Below are 21,344 nucleotides of genomic sequence, written 5' to 3' on the forward strand. Positions count from 1 at the left end.
ATTGATGCCAGTACCTCTCTGGGCTCCGGCACCTGGGAGACCTCATACAACAATGAAAGATGAGAAAGGGGAAGAAAGGGTTGAGGAGGCTCTAGAATCAGAGGCAGCAATACCATTGCATGCAAATTGTAACTGAAAAATAAAATTAAAGCCTTGCCAGCGTGGCTCAGTGGTTGGGCATCAACCTATGAACCAGGAAATCACGGTTCGATTCCTGGCCAGGGCACAAGCTCGAGTTTCGAGCTCCATCCCCAGTCTGGGGCATCCAGGAGGCAGCCGGTCCATTATTCTGTCTCATCATTGATGTTTTTATCTCTTTCCCTCTCCCTTCCTCACTGAAGTCAATAAAAAAAATATTTTTAAAAACCAATAATTAAATACAGTGGGGCCTTGACTTACGAGTTTAATTTGTTCCGAGACCGAGCTCGTTAAGGAGCTCGTTAACTCAAATTACTCTGTCAACTCAAAGCAAAAAATCTGCTGAGAGACAGCTGGTATCTCAAAAAACTTGTTAGTCAGGACACTCGTATGTCAAGGCCCCACTGTATGAAAATGAATCAATAAGATAAAATCACAGAAGCAGCCACAGGCAGTGAGACGGTCTTCTCCCGGCTCCAGGAACCCGCCTCCCCCATGACATCATTTCATCACAGACCTGACCGCTTGCCCACGGAAGTCAGGAGGAAGGCAGACTCGTCTGAAGGCCACCACTATATCCACCAAAGGGGTTTGCCCACGGCACCAGCAATTTCCAATTGAAACGAGCCATTTTCAATCAGCAATTAGGATGCAATGAGGAAGCCACGGGAGAAAGGTGTAAGAATTAAAGAGAATGAGTACGTCTTTTTTGAATGTGTGTTTTGGATTTCTTCCCAGATAAATACCCAGAAGTGGAAGCGCTGGGTCCTGTGATAGTTCTCAGTTTTAATTTTTTGAGGAAACTCCATAGGGTTTCCCAGGGAATCGAGTCAGTGATATTGTACATGGTCAGTGTATACTAACCATGTATAGTGTCAGGTGGGTTCTCAGGGGGAATCATTTCATTAAGGGTATGGATGTCTAACCACCGTGCCACGCACCTGAAACTAATAGAAAATGGAATGTCAACTGTAACTGACCAATTTTTTAAAATTTAGAAAAGATGGGTGAAAAGGGTGAAGGGATTAAGAGGTACAAATTGCCACCCTAGCTGGTGTGATTCAGTGAACAGAGCGTCAACCTTCAGACTGAAGGGTCCTGGGTTCAATTTCGGTCAAGGGCACACGCCCAGGTTTCAGGCTCGATCCCCAGTAGAGGGTGTACAGGAGGCAGCCGACCAATGATTCTCTCTCATTATTGATGTTTCTATCTCTTTCTCCCTCTCCCTTCCTCTCTGAAATCAATCAAAATGTAGTTTTTTAAAAGAAGTACAAATTGCCAGTTATGAAAACAGTCATGGGAACGTAAAGTACAGCACAGGAAATGTAGTCAACAATATTGTGATAAAGCACTAGCTGGTTTGGCTCAGTGGACAGAGTGTCAGCCTGAGGACTGAAGGGTCCCAGGTTTGATTCCACTCAGGGCACATGCCTGGGTTGCGAGTTTGATCCCCTGTAGGGGACATGCAGGAGGCAGCCAATCAATGATTCTCTCTCATCATTGATGTTTCTCTCTCTCTCTCTCTCTCTCTCTCTCTCTCTCTCTCTCTCTCTCCCTTCCTCTCTGAAATCAATAAAGATATATATATATATATATATATATATATATATATATATATATATATATTGACTTTTTACAGAGAGGAAAGGAAAGGGATAGAGAGTTAGAAACATCGATGAGAGAGAAACATCAATCAGCTGCCTCCCGCACACTCCCCACTGGGGATGTGCCCACAACCAAGGTACATGCCCTTGACTGGAATCGAACCTGGGACCCTTGAGTTCGCAGGCCGACACTCTATCCACTGAGCCAAACCGGCTAGGGCTAAAGATATATTTTTTAAAAAAGCACAATACTGCCCTGGCCAGTGTGGCTCAGTGGATAGAGCGTCGGCCTGCGGACTCAAGGGTCCCAGGTTCGATTCCGGTCAAGGGCATGTACCTTGGTTGTGGGCACATCCCCAGTGGGGAGTGTGCGGGAGGCAGCTGGTCTATGTTTCTCTCTCATCGATGTTTCTAACTCTCTATCCCTCTTCCTTCCTCTCTGTGAAAAATCAATAAAATACATTTTTTTAAAAAAAAAAGCACAATACTGTCATAATGGTGGATGGGGCCAGGTGGGGACTAGACTTACCAGGGGGATCACTCTGTAATTTATATAAACACCTGACTGCTATGCTGTCCACCTGACACTAATATAATAATGGACTGTCAACTGCAACAAATGAATTTGCCAAGGCCAGTGGAGTCCAATCTCATTATTCACGGTAGCTGTGTGCAGTAGTTACCAGGATCACCGAAGTCATGAATGCCGGACCGTGGCTTTGATAAGAAACTTGGGATTCAGTTCCTTCTATTAATTATTAATCAGTTAATAAAGAATTGGAAAGGAGGCCTAGCCAGTTTGGCTCAGTGGATAGAGCGTCAGCCTGTGGACAGAAAGGGTCCCAGGTTTGATTCTGGTCAAGGGCACATACCTCAATTGCAGGCTCCTCCCTGGCCCGGACCCTGGTCGGGGCTTGTGCAGGAGGCAACCAATCGATGTGTTTCTCTCACATCCATGTTTCTCTCTGTCTTACCCTCTCTCTTCCACTCTCCCTAAAAATCAATGGAAAAATATCCTCGAGTGAGGATTTTAAAAAAGAAGAAGAATTGGAAAGGAACCTCAAAAACCTACTGGTCAAGGGCACATGCCCAGGTTGCGTGTGTGTGTGTGTGTGTGTGTGTGTGTGTGTGTGTGTGTGTCCTACACGCTCTCTCATCTCCCTTTGACGGGGCCTGCTGCTGTGGGCCCCACATCGGGTCAGTAGAATGACACTCTGGGGTGGGGGAGACTGGACAGGTGAGCAAAGTCAAGCAGGGAATGACTCTGGAAGCTTCCACAGGGGAAGCCAGCGTTTGAACGGACTCCAGGAGTCTGGGGCGCCTTCCACGCCAGCCACTTCCCCAGGCTGCTCGTTGTGGATCTAAGAGGCCGGGCAGATGGACAGACAGACGGGCTTCCTTCACACATGCGTAGCACCTATGAGAACAGCAGGGCAGCACCTGTGGGAACAGCAGTGCGCCCACCTTCACCTCCAGTCTCCGATGCTAAGCTTTCAAACCTGCGCAAAGGGGAAGAGTGTCAAGGCTCAGCCCCAGCCAATGGGAAGGGAGCCTCCGCCAATATATCAGGGCTGGGCAGGGGCCATGAGTGCCTTTTCCTTCTGCTTTCGGAGATGTTTTTAACAGGAAGGAGCCAGGAAGCCTGATTCCCTTCAGGGGTGAGTGGGGTTGAAGGTTTCTTTTGTTTCTTTGTGGGGGTTTTTCCCTCTCCTTCCTGACAGTTACACTAAGAGACACTGGGGTTCACCAAGACCAGTTGGCCCACGTCACCTTGGAAAAGGACCGGCTCTGTCTCATTGATAAAAATCCTTATCAATGAGGCTCAGTGGGTTGAGCGTCGTCCCATGCACCAAGAGGTCATGGGTTCAATTCCTGGCACGTACCTGAGCTGCGGGCTGGATACCTGGTGAGGGACATGCAGAAGGCAGCCAATCAATGATTCCCTCTCATCATTGATGTTTCTATCTCTCTCCCCCTCTTTCTCTAAAATCAATAAAAATATGATTTTTAAAAGATTGAAAAAGTCAAGATAGTTGTAGTCACAGAAGAGAAATAGTGAGGAGAGAAGAGTAGAACAGGAAGCGGCGAGGATATAGAAATGCTGGCTTGGACACCATCTCCCCTATCACATTCTCCTTTTCAGTAAAGAAAATGACATTGCTCCGAAGCGGAAGGAAGGAAGGAAGGAAGGAAGGAAGGAAGGAAGGAAGGAAGGAAGGAAGGAAGGAAGGAAGGATTCTCAGCTCAGCTGCATGGCTTATGGGTTTGGGCACTGGACATGCTTTTAGCTGCTGGCTTGCACCACGCACAGTTTGCACTGAACTTAACCTACGTAAACTTCCCCCCTTGTAAAATGAAGGGGAGAGGATCGATGTGATAGACGTCTTATGAAAATGTAAGGTTAAATGGACCCGAGGGTGGTCCAGATTCTACACTGACCCCGTCAAAGATGACAGCTTTTTACCTTTTAAAAATGTTTACCCGTGCCCTGGCCAGCGTGGCTCAGTGGGTTGGAGTGTCATGATCTTAGCAAGTTTCAATTACACACTACAATACTAAACACCATATGGTGTGGCGCTGTGCATGCTGCTGCTGGGACTTATTCATCTTATAACTGAATCTGTGGACCCCGCATAGCATCCCCCAGCCCCTGGCAACCCCCGTTCTACTCTCTGGTCTTATGAGTTCACCTTTTTTAGATTCCCCATAGAAGTGAGATTCTACAGTGTTTGTCTTTCTGTTTCTGACTGATTTTACTTAGCAGAACGCCCTCCACGGGTATCCATATTATTGCAAATGGCAAGACTTCCTTCTCTTAAGAAAAAAATTATTGTTGACACCATTACAGATGGCCCCCACTTCCCCACCCCTTTGCCCAGCTCCAGCCAGCCCCGGCCCCCCACAGCCTCCCTCTGGCCATCATTAGCTATACTATTGTCTGTGTCCATGGGCTACACATATGTGTGCTTTGGCTAATCCCTTCACCTTCTCCTATCCAGTTCCCCACCACCATCCCTCTTCCTTCTGACAGCTGTCCGTCTGTTCCACACTTCCATGCCCCTGGTTCTGTTTTATTAGTTAATTTTGTTCAGTATATTCCACATATAAGTGAGATCACATGGTATTAGTCTTTCTCTGACTGGCTTATTTTGCTTAGCATCATAACCTCCAGGTCCAACCATGCTGTCTCAAAGGGTAAAAGATCCTTCTTTTTGCCCTAGCTGGTTTTGCTCAGTGGATAGAGCGTCTGCCTGTGGACTGTAGGGTCCCAGGTTCAATTCCCGCCAAGGTCACGTGCCTGGGTTGTGGGCTCCATCCTCAGTAGGAGGTGTGTAGGAGGCAGCCAATCAATGATTCTCTCTCATCATTGATGTTTCTATCTCTCTCTCTCCTTCTCCCTTCCTCTCTGAAATCAATAAAAAATATATTTTAAAGAGCCTTCTTTTTCACAGCTGCATAGTATTCCCTGGTGTAAATGTCCCACAGCTTTTTTTTTTTTTTTTTCCCAGAGAGGAAGGAAGAGGGATAGAGAGCCAGAAACATCAATGAGAGAGAAACATCAATCAGCTGCCTCCTGCACACCCCCTACCAGGGATGTGCCCGCAACCAAGGTACATGCCCTTGACCGGAATCAAACCTTGGACCCTTCAGTCCACAGGCTGACACTCTATCCACTGAGCCAAACCGGTTAGGGCACCTCACAGCCTTTTTATCCACTCACCTACTGATGGGCACTTGGGCTGTTTCCAGATCTTGGCTATTGTAAATAACGCTGCTATGCACATAGGAGTGCATACTAGTACATTCTTTCTGATTGGTGCTTCAGGATTCTTAGGATATATTCCCAGGAGTGGAATCGCTGGGTCGAATGGCAGTTCTATTTTTACCTTTTTGAGGAAACGCCACACTGTTTCCCACAGTGGCTGCGTCCAGTGCACGTAGGGTTCCCCTTCTCTGCATCCTCGCCAACACTTGCTTGTGGATGTCTTGATGGCATCCATTCATTTCCTCATGATCTCATGTCTCCACAGGTCTCGTCTGCTCTTCCCCTCTCTCTCTTCTGATTGGTTGTTTTTATTGGTGGTGCCTGAGGTTCTCAGACTTGAGTGAAGATGGATTCTGACTCCTCGTCCTCCTCCTCCTCCTCCACCACCTCCTCCTCGTCTACCTCATCCTTGCCATCCTCGCCCTCCTTCACCTCCCCTTTCAAAAGTGGGGTCATGCGGTACATGCTCTACTTAAGCCAGGAGGATCTGGAGAGGTTCAAGCAGCTCTTAGTGCGGGAGCAGCCCGAAGCGGGCTCCACCCAGATCACCTGGGACCAGGTGAGGACAGCCAGATGGGGCGAGGTGGTCCATCTCTTGACGGAGTACTTCCCCGGCCACCTCGCTTGGGATAAGGCTCATCACATCTTTGCCAGCATGGACAAGACCCAACTGTGCGATCGGACGCGGATGGAACTACAAGGTGAGTAATCCTCTGGGCGGGGGGTGTGTAGGGATGGGCTTGGGTGCTGACGAACTAAGTGCTTTACTGGCCACCTGAACAAGATGGCAAATAGTGGGGTGAGAGGGTGGCTCTGACCCCAAAAGGCAAAGGCTCTCCTATTAGCATATTTAATGAGGAAACCTGACCTGACTGGTGTGTCTCAGTGAGTGGTTAGAGTGTTGTCCCACTCACTGAAGGATCAAGGGTTCAATTCCTGGTCAAGAGTATAAGGGCATGGCCCTAGCCATTTGGGCTCAGTGGATAGAGCATCGGCCTGTGGACGAAAGAGTCCCAGGTTTGATTCCGGTCAAGGGCATGTACCTTGGTAGCAGGCTCCTCCCCGGCCCAGGCCCTGGTCGGGGCTTGTGCAGGAGGCAACCAATCGTTGTGTTTCTCTCACATGGATGTTTCTCTCTGTCTTACCCTCTCTCTTCCACTCTCCCTAAAAATCAATGGGAAAAACATCCCCGGGTGAGGATTGAAAAAGGGATAAAAGAATATAAGGGCATGTGCCTGGGTAGCAGCTCTGATCCCAGGCCCTAACTGGGGCTGGTGGGGGAGGCAACCAATTGATGCATCCCTCTCACATGGATGTTTCCCTCTCTCTCCCCATCTTCCTCTCTCCCTTCCACTCTCTCTAAACATCAATGGGGCCCTGACCGGTTTGGCTCAGTGGATAGAGCATCGGCCTGCGGACTGAAAGGTCCCAGGTTTGATTCTGGGCAAGGGCATGTACCTTAGTTGCAGACACATCCCCAGTAGGGGGTGTGCAGGAGGCAGCTGATCGATGTTTCTCTCTCATCAATGTTTCTAACTCTCTCTCTCTCTCCCTTCCTCTGTGTAAAAAAATCAATAAAATATATATATATTTAAAAACACATCCATGGGGGTGCCCTAGCCAGTTTGGCTCAGTGGATACAGTGTCGACCTGTGGACTGAAGGGTTCTGGGTTCGATTCCTGATCAAGGGCCCATGACTGGGTTGTGGGCTCGATCCCCAGTAGGGGCATGCAGGAGGCAGCCGATCCATGATTCTCTCTCATCATTGATGTTTCTATCTCTCTTTCCCTCTCCCTTCCTCTTTGAAATCAATAAAAATATATTTTTTAAATGTAAAAATAAATAAATAAATGTACCTCAATGAGATATTTACCAAGAACCAAAATCTACCCAACATTAAAAAAAAAGAATCAATGACTACCTATATAATTTTATACACATATAAATATCCACAGGTAGGAACATGTCCATAGAAGATAGGCCCCTACACCTGAAGTGTATATATATTTTATATATGCATGCATGTGTGAGGGTCCATATCTGTGTGTATTTCTCCCTTAGTGTTGACTGGGCCATGCATTTATTTATTTATTTAATACTAGAGGCCCGGTTCACAGATTTGTGCACTGGTGGGGTCCCTCGGCCTGGCCTGTGGGGATCAGGTAGAAACCTGCTCTTGGACATCCCCTGAAGGGTCCTGGATTGGGAGAGGGTAATTCTCGAGTGATGCACCCCAGAATTGGGCTCCCTCCTCTCTGGTTCCCAGTGCATCTCACCTGAGAACTGCAGCTGCCAAGTCACCACAGCTCAGCAGCTCCTGTGTTGAGTGTCTGCCCCCTGGTGGCCAGTGCATGCCATAGCTACCAGTCAGATGGTCAAACAGTCGCTTAGGCTTTCATATAGAGAGACTAGAGGCCTGGTGCATGAAATTTATGCACTGGAAGGGGGAGGGTGGTCCCTCAGCCCAGCCTGCACCCTCTTGCAGTATGGGACTCTTTGGGGGATGTCTGCCTGCCAGCTTAGGCCCCTCCCCTGGGAAGGACATCCCTCTCACAGTCCAGTACCCCTTGCTCCTTCTGCTCGCCTGCTCGCTGCTCCTTAGCACTGCTGCGGAGGTGGGAGAGGCTCCCACCACTGCCACTGCACTTTCCAGCCATGAGCCTGGGTTCTGGCTGAGCAGTGCTCCCCCCATGGGAGCACACTGACCACCAGGGGGCAGCTCCTGCATTGAGCATCTGCCCCCTGGTGCTCAGTGTGCATCATAGCGACCAGTTGTTCTGGTCGTTCCGCCGTTGGTCACTTAGACTTTTATTATATAGATGTTTTTATTGATTTTTAGAGCGAGGGAGAGAGAGAGATCCATGAGGGAAAAACATCAATTGGCTGCCTCCCACATGCCCCTACTGGGGATCGAGCCCACAACCAGGAATTGAACTGGGGACCTCTTGGTGCACACAACGACACACAACCATCAGGTCTAAGCAATACACGTACGTGTTCTTGAACACCTTCGATGGCCCATGAGGAAACAGCACCCTTTTCTCTCTCCCTGACATCTCGATGGAGTCCAGCTAGTGCTCTTCTCCCTGAACGAAGGTGGGAGGTCCTTGAAGGGGTGGCCCCTGCTCCCCAGGGAGGGCCCACATCGCTCCTCATCTCAATGGGGCAGCCTCTTCTCTTGTCCATTGCAGAGCTCCTGCCTCACCTGGAGCCCACGGGCCCACCCCCAAGAAGAGCATTGAGCACCTTGGAGGAGGAATATCCTGGTATGTGTGGAGGGCGTGGCAAGCGCTGTAGGGAGACAGGCTCCGGGTCATTCCTAAGGCTAGGGGGGTGGTCGATGAATTTGGTGTCTCTTTTTCTCTCCTTTTTTTTCAACCCTTCTTTTATGAATTTAAGAGAAGATATGCGTTTTTATTAATTTTAGAGAGAAGAGAAAGAGAGAACCCTAGCCCGTTTGCCTCAGCTGTGGGCTTGATCCCCAGTGTGGGGCGTTCAGAAGACAGCTGATTCATGATTCTCTCTCTCTCTCTCATCATTGATGTTTCTCTCTCTCTCTCTCTTTCTCCCTTCCTCCCTGAAATCAATAAAAATATATTTTAAAAATAATAATAGTCCTAGCCCATTTGGCTCAGTAGATAGAGTGTCGGCCTGCAGACTGAAGGGTCCAGGGTTCAATTCCAGTCAAGGACACATGTCCGGGGTGCAGGCTTGATCCCCAGTAGGAGGTGTGCAGGAGGCAGCTGATCCATGAGTCTCTCATCATTGATGTTTCTATCTCTGTCTTTCTCTCCCTTCCTCTCTGAAATCACATAGAAGATATTTTTTAAAATAAATAATAATAATAAAGTGCCCTGGCTAGTTTGGCTTAATGTATAGAGCTCCTGCCTGCGGACTGAAGGGTCCCAGGTTCGAGCCCAGTCAAGGGCACATGCCCAAGTTGCAGGCTCGATCCCCAGTGTGGGATATGCAGGAGGCAGCTCATCAATGATTCTCTCATCAGTGATGTTTCTCTCTCTCTCTCTCTCTCTCTCTCTCTCTCTCTCTCTCTCTCCCCCCCCCTTCCTCTCTGAAATCAATAATAATAATAAAGTGACATGTTTTAAAATGAATAAATGCAGGGCTGGGCTTGCTGTCTACCTCCAGGCTGCTCTCCTTGTTGCTGGATTCCTTCTCACGATGACCTCTCTCTCTCTCTCTCCCTCCCCCGTCTCTCCTTCCCCTAGCCATGGTACAGCACTACCGGAAGCAGGTGCTGGACCACTACTCCGACCTGGTGGACGGCCTGGCGTGGCCCGGGAACCAGGCGGACTTCTTCTACCAGGACATCCTCCGGCACCAGAGGCTCCTGCCCTGTCTGTTCCTCCCCCGCAGGCCTCACGGCCAGCCGCCCCGGACAGTGGTCCTGCGGGGCGTGGCCGGGGCCGGGAAAACCACGCTGGCGCACCGGGTGATGCTGGAGTGGGCGGGGTGCACCTTCTACCCGCACAAGGCCTGGTGCGCCTTCTATGTCCACTGCCGCCACGTGGCCCACGACGAAGAGCAGAGCCTGTGCGGCCTGCTGTCCCGCCAGTGGCCCCAGGCAGGGGCGCTGGCCGCCAAGGCCCTGGCCAGGCCAGAACAGCTGCTGCTCATCCTCGATGGCTTCGAGACGCTGGCCTTGCCCCTGGAGCACAGGCGCAAGGATCTGAGAGCGGACTGGAGGCAGAAGCTGCCGGTCCCCGTCCTCCTGGCCAGCCTGCTGAGCGGGAAGATGCTGCCCCAGGCCTCGCTGCTGCTCCTGCTGAGATTCTCCTCCTGGAGGGTCCTCAAGCCCCTGCTGAGCTGCCCCTCGGTCCTGAACCTCTCGGGGTTCACCGCCCCGGAAAGGACCCGGTATCTCCGGAGGTACTTTGGGGACGGGAGGGCGGCCGACAAGGCCGTGGATTTCCTCCGGGGCAGCGCCATCCCCTCCTCCATGTGCCAGGCGCCCACCGTGTGCTGGCTGGTCTGCTCGTGCCTCACGGAGCCGATGGAGAGGGGCGCCGACCTCTTCCTCGCCTTCCCCAACGCGGCCGCCCTGTTCGCCCGGCACCTGTCCAACGCCTTGGTGGCCGCGGTGGGAGGCCTTCCGGGGACCCTTCTCCAAGAATGCCTGCAGGGGGTGTGCTCCCTGGCGGCCAAGGGCATGTGGGCCGCGCGCTGGGTATTTGGGGAGAAGGAGCTGGAGCGCGCCCAGCTGGGCCCGGAGGCCGTGGATGCTCTGCTGCGCGCCCACGTCCTCCAGAGCGTGGTGAGGGGCGAGGCCCGCTACACCTTCGCCCTCCTGAGCTTCCAGGAGTTTTTCGCCGCCTTGTGGTACGTGCTCCGCTTCCCAGGGCGGTTCCCCGAGTTCCAGAAGCTGGACCAGACCCACGTGAGGCGCCTGCTGGCCCAGCCTGGCAGGAGGAGGAACGACCTGGCCTACATGGCGCTCTTCCTTTTCGGCCTCTTCAACGAGACGTGCGCCCGGGCGGTGGGGAGGTCTTTCCGGTGCGAGGTGTCCCTGGGGAACAAGGAGGTGTTATCCGGGACAGTCCTGTGGCAGGACCGCCTGCCCACCAAGCACCACGGGCTGCCCCTGCTGTTCTACTGCCTGCACGAGACGCGGGAGGAGGCGTTCCTGGCCCAGGTGCTGCAGCGCTGCAAGCAGGCCACGCTGATGGTCGCCAAGCACAGGGACCTGCAGGTGTGCGCTTTCTGCCTCCGCTGCTGCCAGCACCTGCGGGAGATACAGCTGGTCTTGACCCTGACCATCCACAAGGCGATGTGAGTGCTCTGAGCCTGCCCTGCGCATCTGCTGGATCCCGGGACCCTGCACACCTGGCCCGGGCATCTGGGGTTAGGGTTAGGGGAGGCCATAATCTTCCTGCAATGAACTGAGAAATCTTGTAATAGGTCTCTGAGCTTTATATATTTTTTCTAAATTTTTGAAAAATATGTCTTTATTGATTTCAGAGAGGAAGGGAGAGAGAGAGAGAGAAAGATCAACAATGTTAGAGACTCATGCATCGGCTGCCTCCTGCACGCCCCACACTGGGGATCGAGCCCGCAACCCAGGCATGTGCCTGACCGGGAATCGAACCATGACCTCCCAGTTCATAGGTTGATGCTCAACCACTGAGTCACGCTGGCCAGGCTGGGCTTTTCTCGTTATGGGAGAATCTTACTAGCCTCATGACAGGGTCTGTGATGGTAACTAGGATGGGGCCCTCCAGCCTGAGTTGACTGCCCATTTTCTACAGTGTCACCTCTAACCCTGACTCCCTTTCGGACTCTTCCCCCCCACACAGACCAGAAGGCACCAACTGGCGCCTCTGCTGGTGGGAGGAGCTCTGCATGGCGCTGGCTCTGCAGGAATTGGAGGCCCTGTCCCTGACCAACAGCGTCATAGAGCTGGACGCCGTGCAGGCCCTCAGCGCGGCCCTGAAGAGCCCTCGCTGCCAACTGCACACCCTAAGGTGAGCCCCACAGGGCCCAATGGTCTCCGCCCACTCATCTCACGGGCACCATGCCCTCTGGGTCCCGTCCCCCTGGGCTGCCTCGTAGGGCATAGGATGTGTTTTGTTATAACAGCCGTCATTTCAGAGAGTTACCACTACAGTGTTCCCTCGTGCTCAGTGAGTTGGGGTGTCATCCCGTGTACAGAAGGCTGGGGGTTTGACTCCCGGTCTGTCAGGGTGGATGCAGGAGGTAGCCAATCGGTGGTTCTCTCTCACCATTTCTGGTGGGTGGTGAGGAAGCAAAAGCTACTCTCTCAGCAAATGCCACACATATCATAGTGTGAACCCTTGTCACTGAGCTGGACATTGGATCCCCCCAAGAACTGATCCATCTTACAACTGCAACTTTTCATGCCCTTTGACCAACATCTCCCCACCGCCAAATTCCTGGTAACCACCCTTCTAGTCTCTGGCTCTAAGTTTCATGCAGCTAGAAAATGACAGTAAGTAGGTCCTCGGGTTACATCGGAGATCCGTTCCTACGCGCAACATAATGCAATTTTCGCCGTAAGTCGGAACCCGCCTACATGAGCACCTCCGTCACTCACATGGAGCACAGACACAGCAGTCATGAAGTGGAATAAAAAAAAAAAATTTAAAAGAAAGATAACAATTCCTGACCTTTACTTGTGGTAAATAAATAATAAAATACATAAAGCACATATGCCCATACGTCGAAATGACGGAACTTTATTTTTTTTTTTATAAATAAATGGGAGATGGAGACGTAACCACGAAACGAGGTACGTTGAGTCCGATGTAACCCGAGGACTGCCTGTAATATCCTAGACGCGTCTGAGATAGGGAAACCAACCCTCTCGTTTCCTTTCCGTCTGCCCACCACACTCCTTGGCATCCGTCAGAGCTGAGGAGGACCTAGACCACCTCTGCGTCTGCCTGCCCTTCTTTGTTTTTAATGTTTTTATTGATTTCAGAGAGGGAGGGCGAGGGAGAGAGAGATGGGAACATCAATGATGAGAGAATCATTGATCGGCTGCCTCCTGCATGCCTCACACTGGGGGTGGAGCCCGCAACCCGGGCATGTGCCCTGACTGGGAATTGAACTGTGACCTCCTGGTTTATAGGTTGATGCTCAACCACTGAGCCACGCGGCTGGCCTGCCTGCCTTACTTTTACAGAACAGGAGGCCCTGAGGTGGTGAACAAAATTCTTTGACTTGAGGTGGAGGCCTGACTTGACAAGGTGGCGGCCTGTGACTTAGAAAGAGTTGCCTCAGGGGATGGAGTCTCCATTCTTCCCCTTGAAGACTGTTTGGTGAAGAAATGGTTAAAAAACAGCTGATGCCCTCGCCGGTTTCTCAGTGGTTAGAGCATAGGCCTGAGGACTGAAGGGTCCCAGGTTCAATTCTGATCAAGGTCACATGCCTGAGCTGCAGGCTTGATCCCCCTTGTGGGGTGTGCAGGAGGCAGCCAATCAATGATTCTCTCTCATTATTGATGTTTCTATCTCTCCCTTCATCTCTGAAATCAATAAGAATATATTTTTTTAAAAAATCAATGGTAAAATTCCTTGAGGAAGGATCCTATATAATAAAAGCTAATATGCTAAATGTTCGGTCGTCCAGTTGGCTGTTCAACCAATCAAAGCATAATATGCTAATGATATGCTAAGGCCACTCAACTGCTCACTATGACATGTACTGACAACTAGGGTGCAGACACTCTGACGATAGGTTAGCTTGTTGCTGGGGTCCAGCCAATCAGGACTGAGTGAGATAGGCTGGACGCACCCTGGAGCTCCCCCGCAGTCCCTCCCTGGCTGGCCAACCTCCCATGTCCCTCCTTGGCCCCGATCATGCACTAGTGGGGTCCCTTGGCCTGGCCCGCACCTTCTCACAATCCGGGACCCTTCAGGGGATGTCGGAAAGTCAGTTTTGACCGATCCCACAGGCCAGGCTGAGGGACCCCACTAGTGCACGAATTGGTGCACTGGGTCTCTAGTAAATAAATAACAAAACAAAACAGCTGAATTGCAGGGACTGAATGGAGACCTAGGCTCATCTTCTTCTTTAGAACCAATGGTTGGACAGCTGGTGTTGGCCCCAAATGCACATTCCATTCTGCCGATAACTCGTGGCTAGATTTCCAGGCTGGGGAAGATGCAGCTGACCCTGGAGCCGCTCTGCAGTGGGAGATGGATGAGGCTCTGTGGGCGCTGTGTTCCCTGGGGAGCTGAGGCGTGGCGTTTTGTGTGGCTCCCCAGGTTGGAAGGCTGCTCGGTCACCCCTAGAAGTATGCTTGAATTTGCCGAAGACCTTTCAAGTAACCTGAAGCTGAAGATGCTGATGGTACGGAGGATCTATCTGAAGGACGAGGGGGCCTGTTCCCTGTCCAAGGCCCAGCGGGAGAGGCTGGCGTAAGTGCTGTTCTTGTTGCCATGGGACTGTGGCTTGTTTGGTCACATGAGTGCTTCTGGGACAAAGGCAGTGATAGGGGAATGTGTGTATCATGGGACACACTTAAGTCCTTTTTTAAAAACATATATATATCTGTATTGATTTCAGAGAGGAAGGAAGAGGGAGAGGGAGATAGAAACATCAATGATGAGAGAGAATCACTGATCGGCTGCCTCCTGCACGCCCCACATGGGATCGAGCTCACAACCCGGACATGTGCCCTGACCAGAATCAAACTGTGATCTCCTGGTTCATAGGTCGATGCTCAACCACAGAGCCATGCTGGCCAGGCTACATCCTTTCTTACTAATAGGTTTTTTTTCACAGTCCTACTATTCATCTCGGTCTCTCTAACACGAATGCCCGCTCATGTCTTTAATGCATCTTTCTGCATTTTTTATAAGTCCCATCCCCGTGTGTGTCCCCCATTCCTCCTCTACCTCTATCCTCTGGATCCCACTGATCCCCAGCCCACCACCCCTTCCATCGGTCGTCCCACTTCCAGTCCTCTCTTTTAAACCGTAGGCCCCTCAGAGGTGGTCCCAGATGTAGGAGGAGGCTTTTGTGTTTAAAAGGAAAGAAAGCCCAACTGGAATGTCCATCCCTCAGTAGGAGACAAAGAAAGCCCAGTCATGGCCCTGGCCCAGTGGCTCAGTTGGTTAGACCAGTGGTCGGCAAACTCATTAGTCAACAGAGCCAAATATCAACAGTACGACTTAAATTTATTTTGAGAGCCAAATTTTTTAAACCTAAACTATATAGGTAGGTACATTGTTATTAACTTAATTAGGGTCCTCCTAAGGCTTAGGAAGAGCCACACCCAAGGGGCCAAAGAGCCACATGTGGCTCGCGAACCACAGTTATATATTACGTATATTATATATTATTACATACATTATATATTATCCTATATAATAAAAGCCTAATGTGCTAAGTGTCTGGTTGACCAGTCGACCATCCAACCAATCAAAGCATACTATGCTAATGACATGCTAAGTCTTCTCAGCTGTTCGCTATGATGTGCACTGACCACCATGGGCAGACACTCCAACCAGTAGGTTAGCTTGCTGCTGGGGTCAGGCCAATCATGACTGAGCAAGACAGGCTGGACACACCCGGGAGCCCTCCCACAGTCCCTCCCCAGCTGGCCAACCTCCCGCATCTCTCCCTGGCCCCAACTGTGCACTGGTTCCCTCAGCCTGGCCTGTGCCCTTTCGCCATCCAGGACACCTCAGGGGATGTCAGAGAGCTGGTTTCAGCCTGATCCCGCAAGCCAGGCCAAGGGACCCCACTGGTGCACGAATTCGTGCACTGGGCCTCTAATATATATTACATATATAATATATAGCATTATATATAACAAATTATATATCATATATCATAGTATTATATATAACATAATTATATATTTATAATTATATATTCTATATTATGTATTGTATATTTATTATTTATTTTATATTATATTTAATGTAAATGTGTGTGTATATATATATATATATATATATATATATATATATAATGCAGTTATGCCTGATTAGTGTGGCTTAGTGGTTTAGTTTTGACCCATGAACCAAGAGGTCCATGGTTTGATTCCCGGACAGGGCACATGCCCAAGTTTCAGGCTAAATCCCTGATGGGGGTTGTGCAGGAACCAACTGATTGATGATTCACTCTCATCAATGTTTCTATCTCTCTTCTCCCTTTCCCTTCCTCTCTCTCTGAAATCAATAAAAAACGTATTTTTGGGAAACACAGAGTGGTGGGTGGAAAGTGAGTGGCCTGCCATCTGTGTCTGCCCCAGGCTGGAGTGCTGTGACTACACGCTGCTCTCCTACCGAAGCCTCATCCTCAATCTCAGCAGCAACCACAGGCTGACCCACCTGAGCCTGGCCGGGAACACCCTGAGGCCCGAAGGTGCCAAGGACCTGTGGAGCGCCCTGCAGAAAGCCAAGTGCCCACTACAGAGGCTCGTGTGAGTCCCAAGTGCTCTGTTCCTAATCTCGGGGTGTACAGCACAGCGCAGGGAATGGAGTCATAATCTATATATATAAAAGCCTAATGTGCTAATTGTCTCTCCAACTGGGCAATCATTTGACCAGTTGCTATGACATGCACTGACCACTAGGAGCCAGACACTCAATGCAGGAGCTGCTGAGCTGCGGTGTCTTGGCAGCAGCAGTTCTCGAGTAACACACTCCAAAACCAGAGAGGAAGGAGCCCAATTCCTCGCGGGGCTACGCAATTCCACCTTCTGCCAGGGGTTATGTTGTTGTGGGGTACTGTTGGCCCCAAATCTGGTTTACTGCACACTTATGTTTGTGTTCCACACCCTGTAGTGACAGCAACATTGCAGAGTGCCCTCCCACACTCCAGAACCCCGCAGGGGATGTCAAACTTCCAGTTTCGGCCTGATCCCTACAAGTCAGGCCGAGGGACCCCACCTGCCGGAGGAACCCCGCTCATTCTGCAAATGCCCTTCAAGCTATGCTGACACCCCAGATGCAGCCGGCTGGGGAAAGACCATGGGAGGTTGGCTCCAGGGCATGTCCGGGCCATCTTGCCCAGTCCCACCCCACCATCCACCTCCTAATTAATTTCCTTTCAATGTACATGAATTCGTGCACCAGGCCACTAGTATCTCAAACCTGTTACACACACACACACACACACACACGGCAGAAAGGAGGCCCCATGGAAGGGTGTGTGGGTTGGTTCTTCCCTCCGTGTTCTCTCTGCAGCCTGAGGAACTGCGCCCTGACTGCCTGCTGCTGCTGGGAGGCAGCCTGCGCTCTTGTCCAGATCACCACCCTGCAAAGCCTGGACCTCAGCTTTAACAGCCTGACAGATGAGGGGTTGGACCAGTTCTGCAAGACCCTGGAGAAGCGTAACTTCAGACTCCAGGTGCTTGAGTGAGTGGCTCCCCCACCCCTAACCCCTCCCTGCTGTGAGACCAGAGCAAGGGTGGTCTCAGGAGGGAAAACGGGGGCGTCTGCATGCATCACTGGGTTTTTCTCCATCGGGTTGGAGGACTGGGGCGTTTCAGAACAGGGGTTCTCCAAGTGTGGTCCTCAGATGAGAAACGTCCTGGGACACTGTTAGAAATGCCAATTCTTTTATTTTTAATCTAGAGGCCCAGTGCACGAATTTATGCACCAGTGGAGTCCCTCAGCCTGGCCTGCGGGATCAGGCCAAAACAGGCTCTCCGACATCCCCCGAGAGGTCCCAGATTGCGAGAGGGTGCAGGCCAGGCCAAGGGACCCCACGGGTGCACAATGGGGGCCGGGGAGGGATGCGGGAGGTTGGCCAGCCAGGGAGGGACCGTGAGAGGGCTCCAGGGTGTATCCAGTCAGTCTCGCTTAGTCCCAATCAGCCGGACCCCAGCAGCAAGCTAACCTACTAGTTGGAGCATCTGCCTCCTGGTGGTCAGTGCACATCATAGCAAGCGGTTGAGCGGCCTTAGCATATCATTAGCATATTATGCTTTGATTGGTTGAATGGCCGACCAGTCAACTGGACACTTAGAATATTAGGCTTTTATTATATAGGATATACCTTTATTGATTTCAGAGAGGAAAGGATAGGGAGAGAGAGAAAGAAACATCAGTGATGAGAGAGAATCATGGACTGGCTGTCTCCTGCATGCCCCCCTACTGGGGATCAAGCCTGCAACCCAGGCATGTGCCCTGACTGGGAATGGAACCATGACCCCCTGGTTCCTAGGTTGACAGTCAACCACTGAGCCACGCTGGCCGGGCATTGGTTGCTTCTTGTATGTGCCCTGAACGGGGATCAAACCCGCAACCTTGGCATATCAGGACGACACTCTAATCAGCTGAGCTCCCCGGCCAGGGCAGCGTTCAATTTTTGAAGGATTATATGGCTCATACCATCTCAGAATTAGGGATGGTGCAGCCTGCTCTGAATAATTGCCCACAACACACAAAACAACTGAGCCAAAACCTCAAAATGCATTTGGAGGGAGGGGACTTGCTCCCCCCAGAGTGTCTCCCGGGCTGTGACCGTTGTCCGGCTGAGCTCTCAGACGTGGGACATGGGGACTCTCCTGCCGTCTGTGTCCGCCCCGCAGGCTGGAGGGGTGCCAGCTCACCTCCGACTGCTGCCAGGCCGTGGCCTCCTTGCTCCGCCGCCACCCGAGCCTGAGGCACCTGGACCTGAGAAAGAATGACATTAGGCTCAGGGGCGTCGAGCTCCTGCACCAGACCTTCGACCAGTGGAAGGGGGACACGAAGGTCGTCCTGTAAGTGTCTCGGAGACCCTGGACCTCAGGCGGCCCTGCAGGTGTCGCTAACTCTCCGTTCCTGGGGGTTTGGGCTCTTCTTTCCATGGCCGAGCAAACCCAACCCCCCCTTCCCACTCCCACCCCCACCTGGTGTGGCATTGGAGAGTGGACCTGGATTCTTCGGGCTGATGTTCAGTTGTCTCTTTATCTTCTCTCCTCTTCATTCTCCTTCTCCTCCTCCTCCTCCCTCCCCTTCTCCCCCCTTCCCCCGCCTCCTCCCTCTCCTCCTCCTTCCCCTCTTCCTCCTCTTCCTCCTCCTTCCTCTCCTCCTTCCCCTCTTCCTTCTCCTCCTCCTCCTCCTCCTCCTCCTTCCTCCTCCTCCTCCTCCTCCTCCTCCTCCTCCTCCTCCTTCTCCTCCTTCTCCTCCTCCTCCTCCTCCTCCTTCTCCTCCTCCTCCTCCTCCTCCTCCTCCTCCTTCTCCTCCTCTCTCCTCCTCCTCCTCCTCCTCCTCCTCCTCCTTCCCCTCCTTCTCCTCTCCTCCTCCCTCCTCCTCCTCCTCCTCCTCTTCTCCTCCTCCTCCATCCTCCTCCTCCTCCTCCTCCTCCTCCTCCTCCTTCTCCTCCTCCTTCTCCTCCTCCCCCTCCTTCTCCTCCTTCTCCTCCTCCCTCCTCTCCTCCTCCTCCTCCTCCTTCTCCTCCTCCCCCTCCTTCTCCTCCTTCTCCTCCTCCCCCTCCTTCTCCTCCTTCTCCTTTCTTCTTCTTCTCTCCCCCTCCTCCTCCTTCTCCTCCTTCTCCTCCTCCTCCTCCTCCTTCCCCTCCTCCCTCTCCTCCTCCTCCCTCTCCTCCTCCTTCCCCTCCTTCTCCTCCTTCTCCTTTCTTCTTCTTCTCTCCCCCTCCTCCTCCTTCTCCTCCTTCTCCTCCTCCTCCTCCTCCTTCCCCTCCTCCCTCTCCTCCTCCTCCCTCTCCTCCTCCTTCCCCTCCTCCTCCTCCTCCTCCTCCTCCTCCTCCTCTTCCTCCTCCTCCTCCTCCTCCTCCTCCTCCTTCCCCTCCTCCTCCTTCCCCTCCTTCTCCTCCTTCTCCTTTCTTCTTCTTCTCTCCCCCTCCCCCCCCTCCTCCCTCCTCCTCCTCCTCCTTCCCCTCCTCCTCCTTCCCCTCCTTCTCCTCCTTCTCCTTTCTTCTTCTTCTCTCCCCCTCCTCCTCCTTCTCCTCCTTCTCCTCCTCCTCCTCCTTCTCCTCCTTCTCCTCCTCCTCCTCCCCCTCCTCCCTCCCTCCCTCCCTCCTCCTCCTCCTTCTCCTCCTTCTCCTCCTCCTCCTCCTTCCCCTCCTTCTCCTCCTTCTCCTTTCTTCTTCTTCTCTCCCCCTCCTCCTCCTCCTTCCCCTCCTCCTCCTCCTTCCCCTCCTTCTCCTCCTTCTCCTTCCTCCTCCTCCTCCCCCTCCTCCTCCTCCTTCTCCTCCTTCTCCTCCTCCTCCTCCTTCTCCTCCTCCCCCTCCTCCTCCTCCTCCCCCTCCTCCTCCTCCTTCCCCTCCCCCTCCTCCTCCTCCTTCCCCTCCTTCCCCTCCTCCTCCTCCCTCTCCTCCTCCTCCCTCTCCTCCTCCTTCCCCTCCTCCTCCTCCTTCTCCTTTCTTCTTCTTCTCTCCCCCCTTCTCCCCCTTCTTCGTTTGCCCTGTTCTGTGGGCCAGTGAGCCAGGGGACCACACAAGAGTGTGTATTCGGAGGAAGGATCCTTGGGGCCGTTTGGAGGGCTGCCCACTAGCCCTGAAAAGCGGTGGGTGGACCCAGGCATGGGCGGGTCCCCCTCCTCCCAGCTCCTGGGCGCATCCCCACTGGTCTCGGGGTCTCTGCTCGGGACAGACCACGGCGTCTCCCTGGGTCTCACTTCTACAGGTGTCTCCCTCCGGCTGTGCCTGCCCTTCCAGGACAGACAGACGGACGAGAGCGCGGTTTCTCTCCTTCGCAGGGAGAGGAAGCAGAGTTGCCATGTGAACGTGGCACTCAGGCTGGAGGGGCCCCGGGTGGACAACAAGGTGCTGAGGATCCTGCAGGACTGGGACGCGAGGCCGCGCTAGTTGGGGGGGTCCCCCGACGCCCTGATGGGAAGTGGGGGTGGCTTCCCCAATGGGAAATGGGAGGGGGCGCGGATTCGTGTTCTGTGGGCCCTTCTGAGTCAGGAATCGCTCAGTCCGGTGTGGGGCGGCGTGACCCCCACAGGCGCCCCGGAAGGTACTGAAGGGGACGGGTTGGGTGTTAGACGGGGCCACCCCTGGAGGAGGATCCAGCTCACGGGCTCCCTGCACCTATGCCTTTGGGTACGTCCCGTTCGCTGGGCTGTGGGGAACGGCGGGCTCACTTTTTAGATTATTTCATTAAACTTGTACACGAGTGTTTAATTGAATGTGTATGCCAGTATTTAATTAAATGTGTACACGAGGAGTATTTAAACTTGTGACAAGTATTTAATTAAACTTGTAGGCGAGTATTTGATTAAATTTGTACGCATTTGATTAAACTTGTACACGAGTATTTAAATTTGTACACGAATATTTAAACGTATACACGAATATTTAATTGAATTTGTACACGAGTATCGAATTAAACTTGTACACGAATGCAATTGGCAAACTTGTCTGAGTGTCCTTTGTTCCCCCGGAGACGGTC

The 21,344-nt window shown here is 52.2% G+C and overlaps 2 protein-coding genes across 2 annotated transcripts in view; both read left to right on the forward strand.

The window, feature by feature from the left end:
* LOC308530506 (class I histocompatibility antigen, Gogo-OKO alpha chain-like) overlaps positions 1 to 21,344 on the forward strand; it is a gene marked incomplete at both ends in the record, with an annotated part of 248,585 nt that overhangs the window by 70,883 nt on the left and 156,358 nt on the right. The gene's annotated exons all lie outside the window — the stretch shown is intronic.
* Positions 5,963 to 20,755, forward strand: NLRP8 (NLR family pyrin domain containing 8; the record flags this gene model as incomplete). Its single annotated transcript, XM_081108332.1, has 9 exons — positions 5,963 to 6,209; positions 8,701 to 8,775; positions 9,736 to 11,296; positions 11,821 to 11,988; positions 14,254 to 14,406; positions 16,251 to 16,421; positions 17,188 to 17,358; positions 18,537 to 18,707; positions 20,647 to 20,755. The coding sequence occupies 9 exons, from the start codon at positions 5,963 to 5,965 to the stop codon at positions 20,753 to 20,755; spliced, it is 2,826 nt and encodes a 941-aa protein (XP_080964458.1).

Source organism: Myotis nattereri (genome assembly GCF_964212035.1).
Source record: "Myotis nattereri genome assembly, chromosome: 15".
NCBI classification, from domain to species: Eukaryota; Metazoa; Chordata; class Mammalia; order Chiroptera; family Vespertilionidae; genus Myotis; species Myotis nattereri.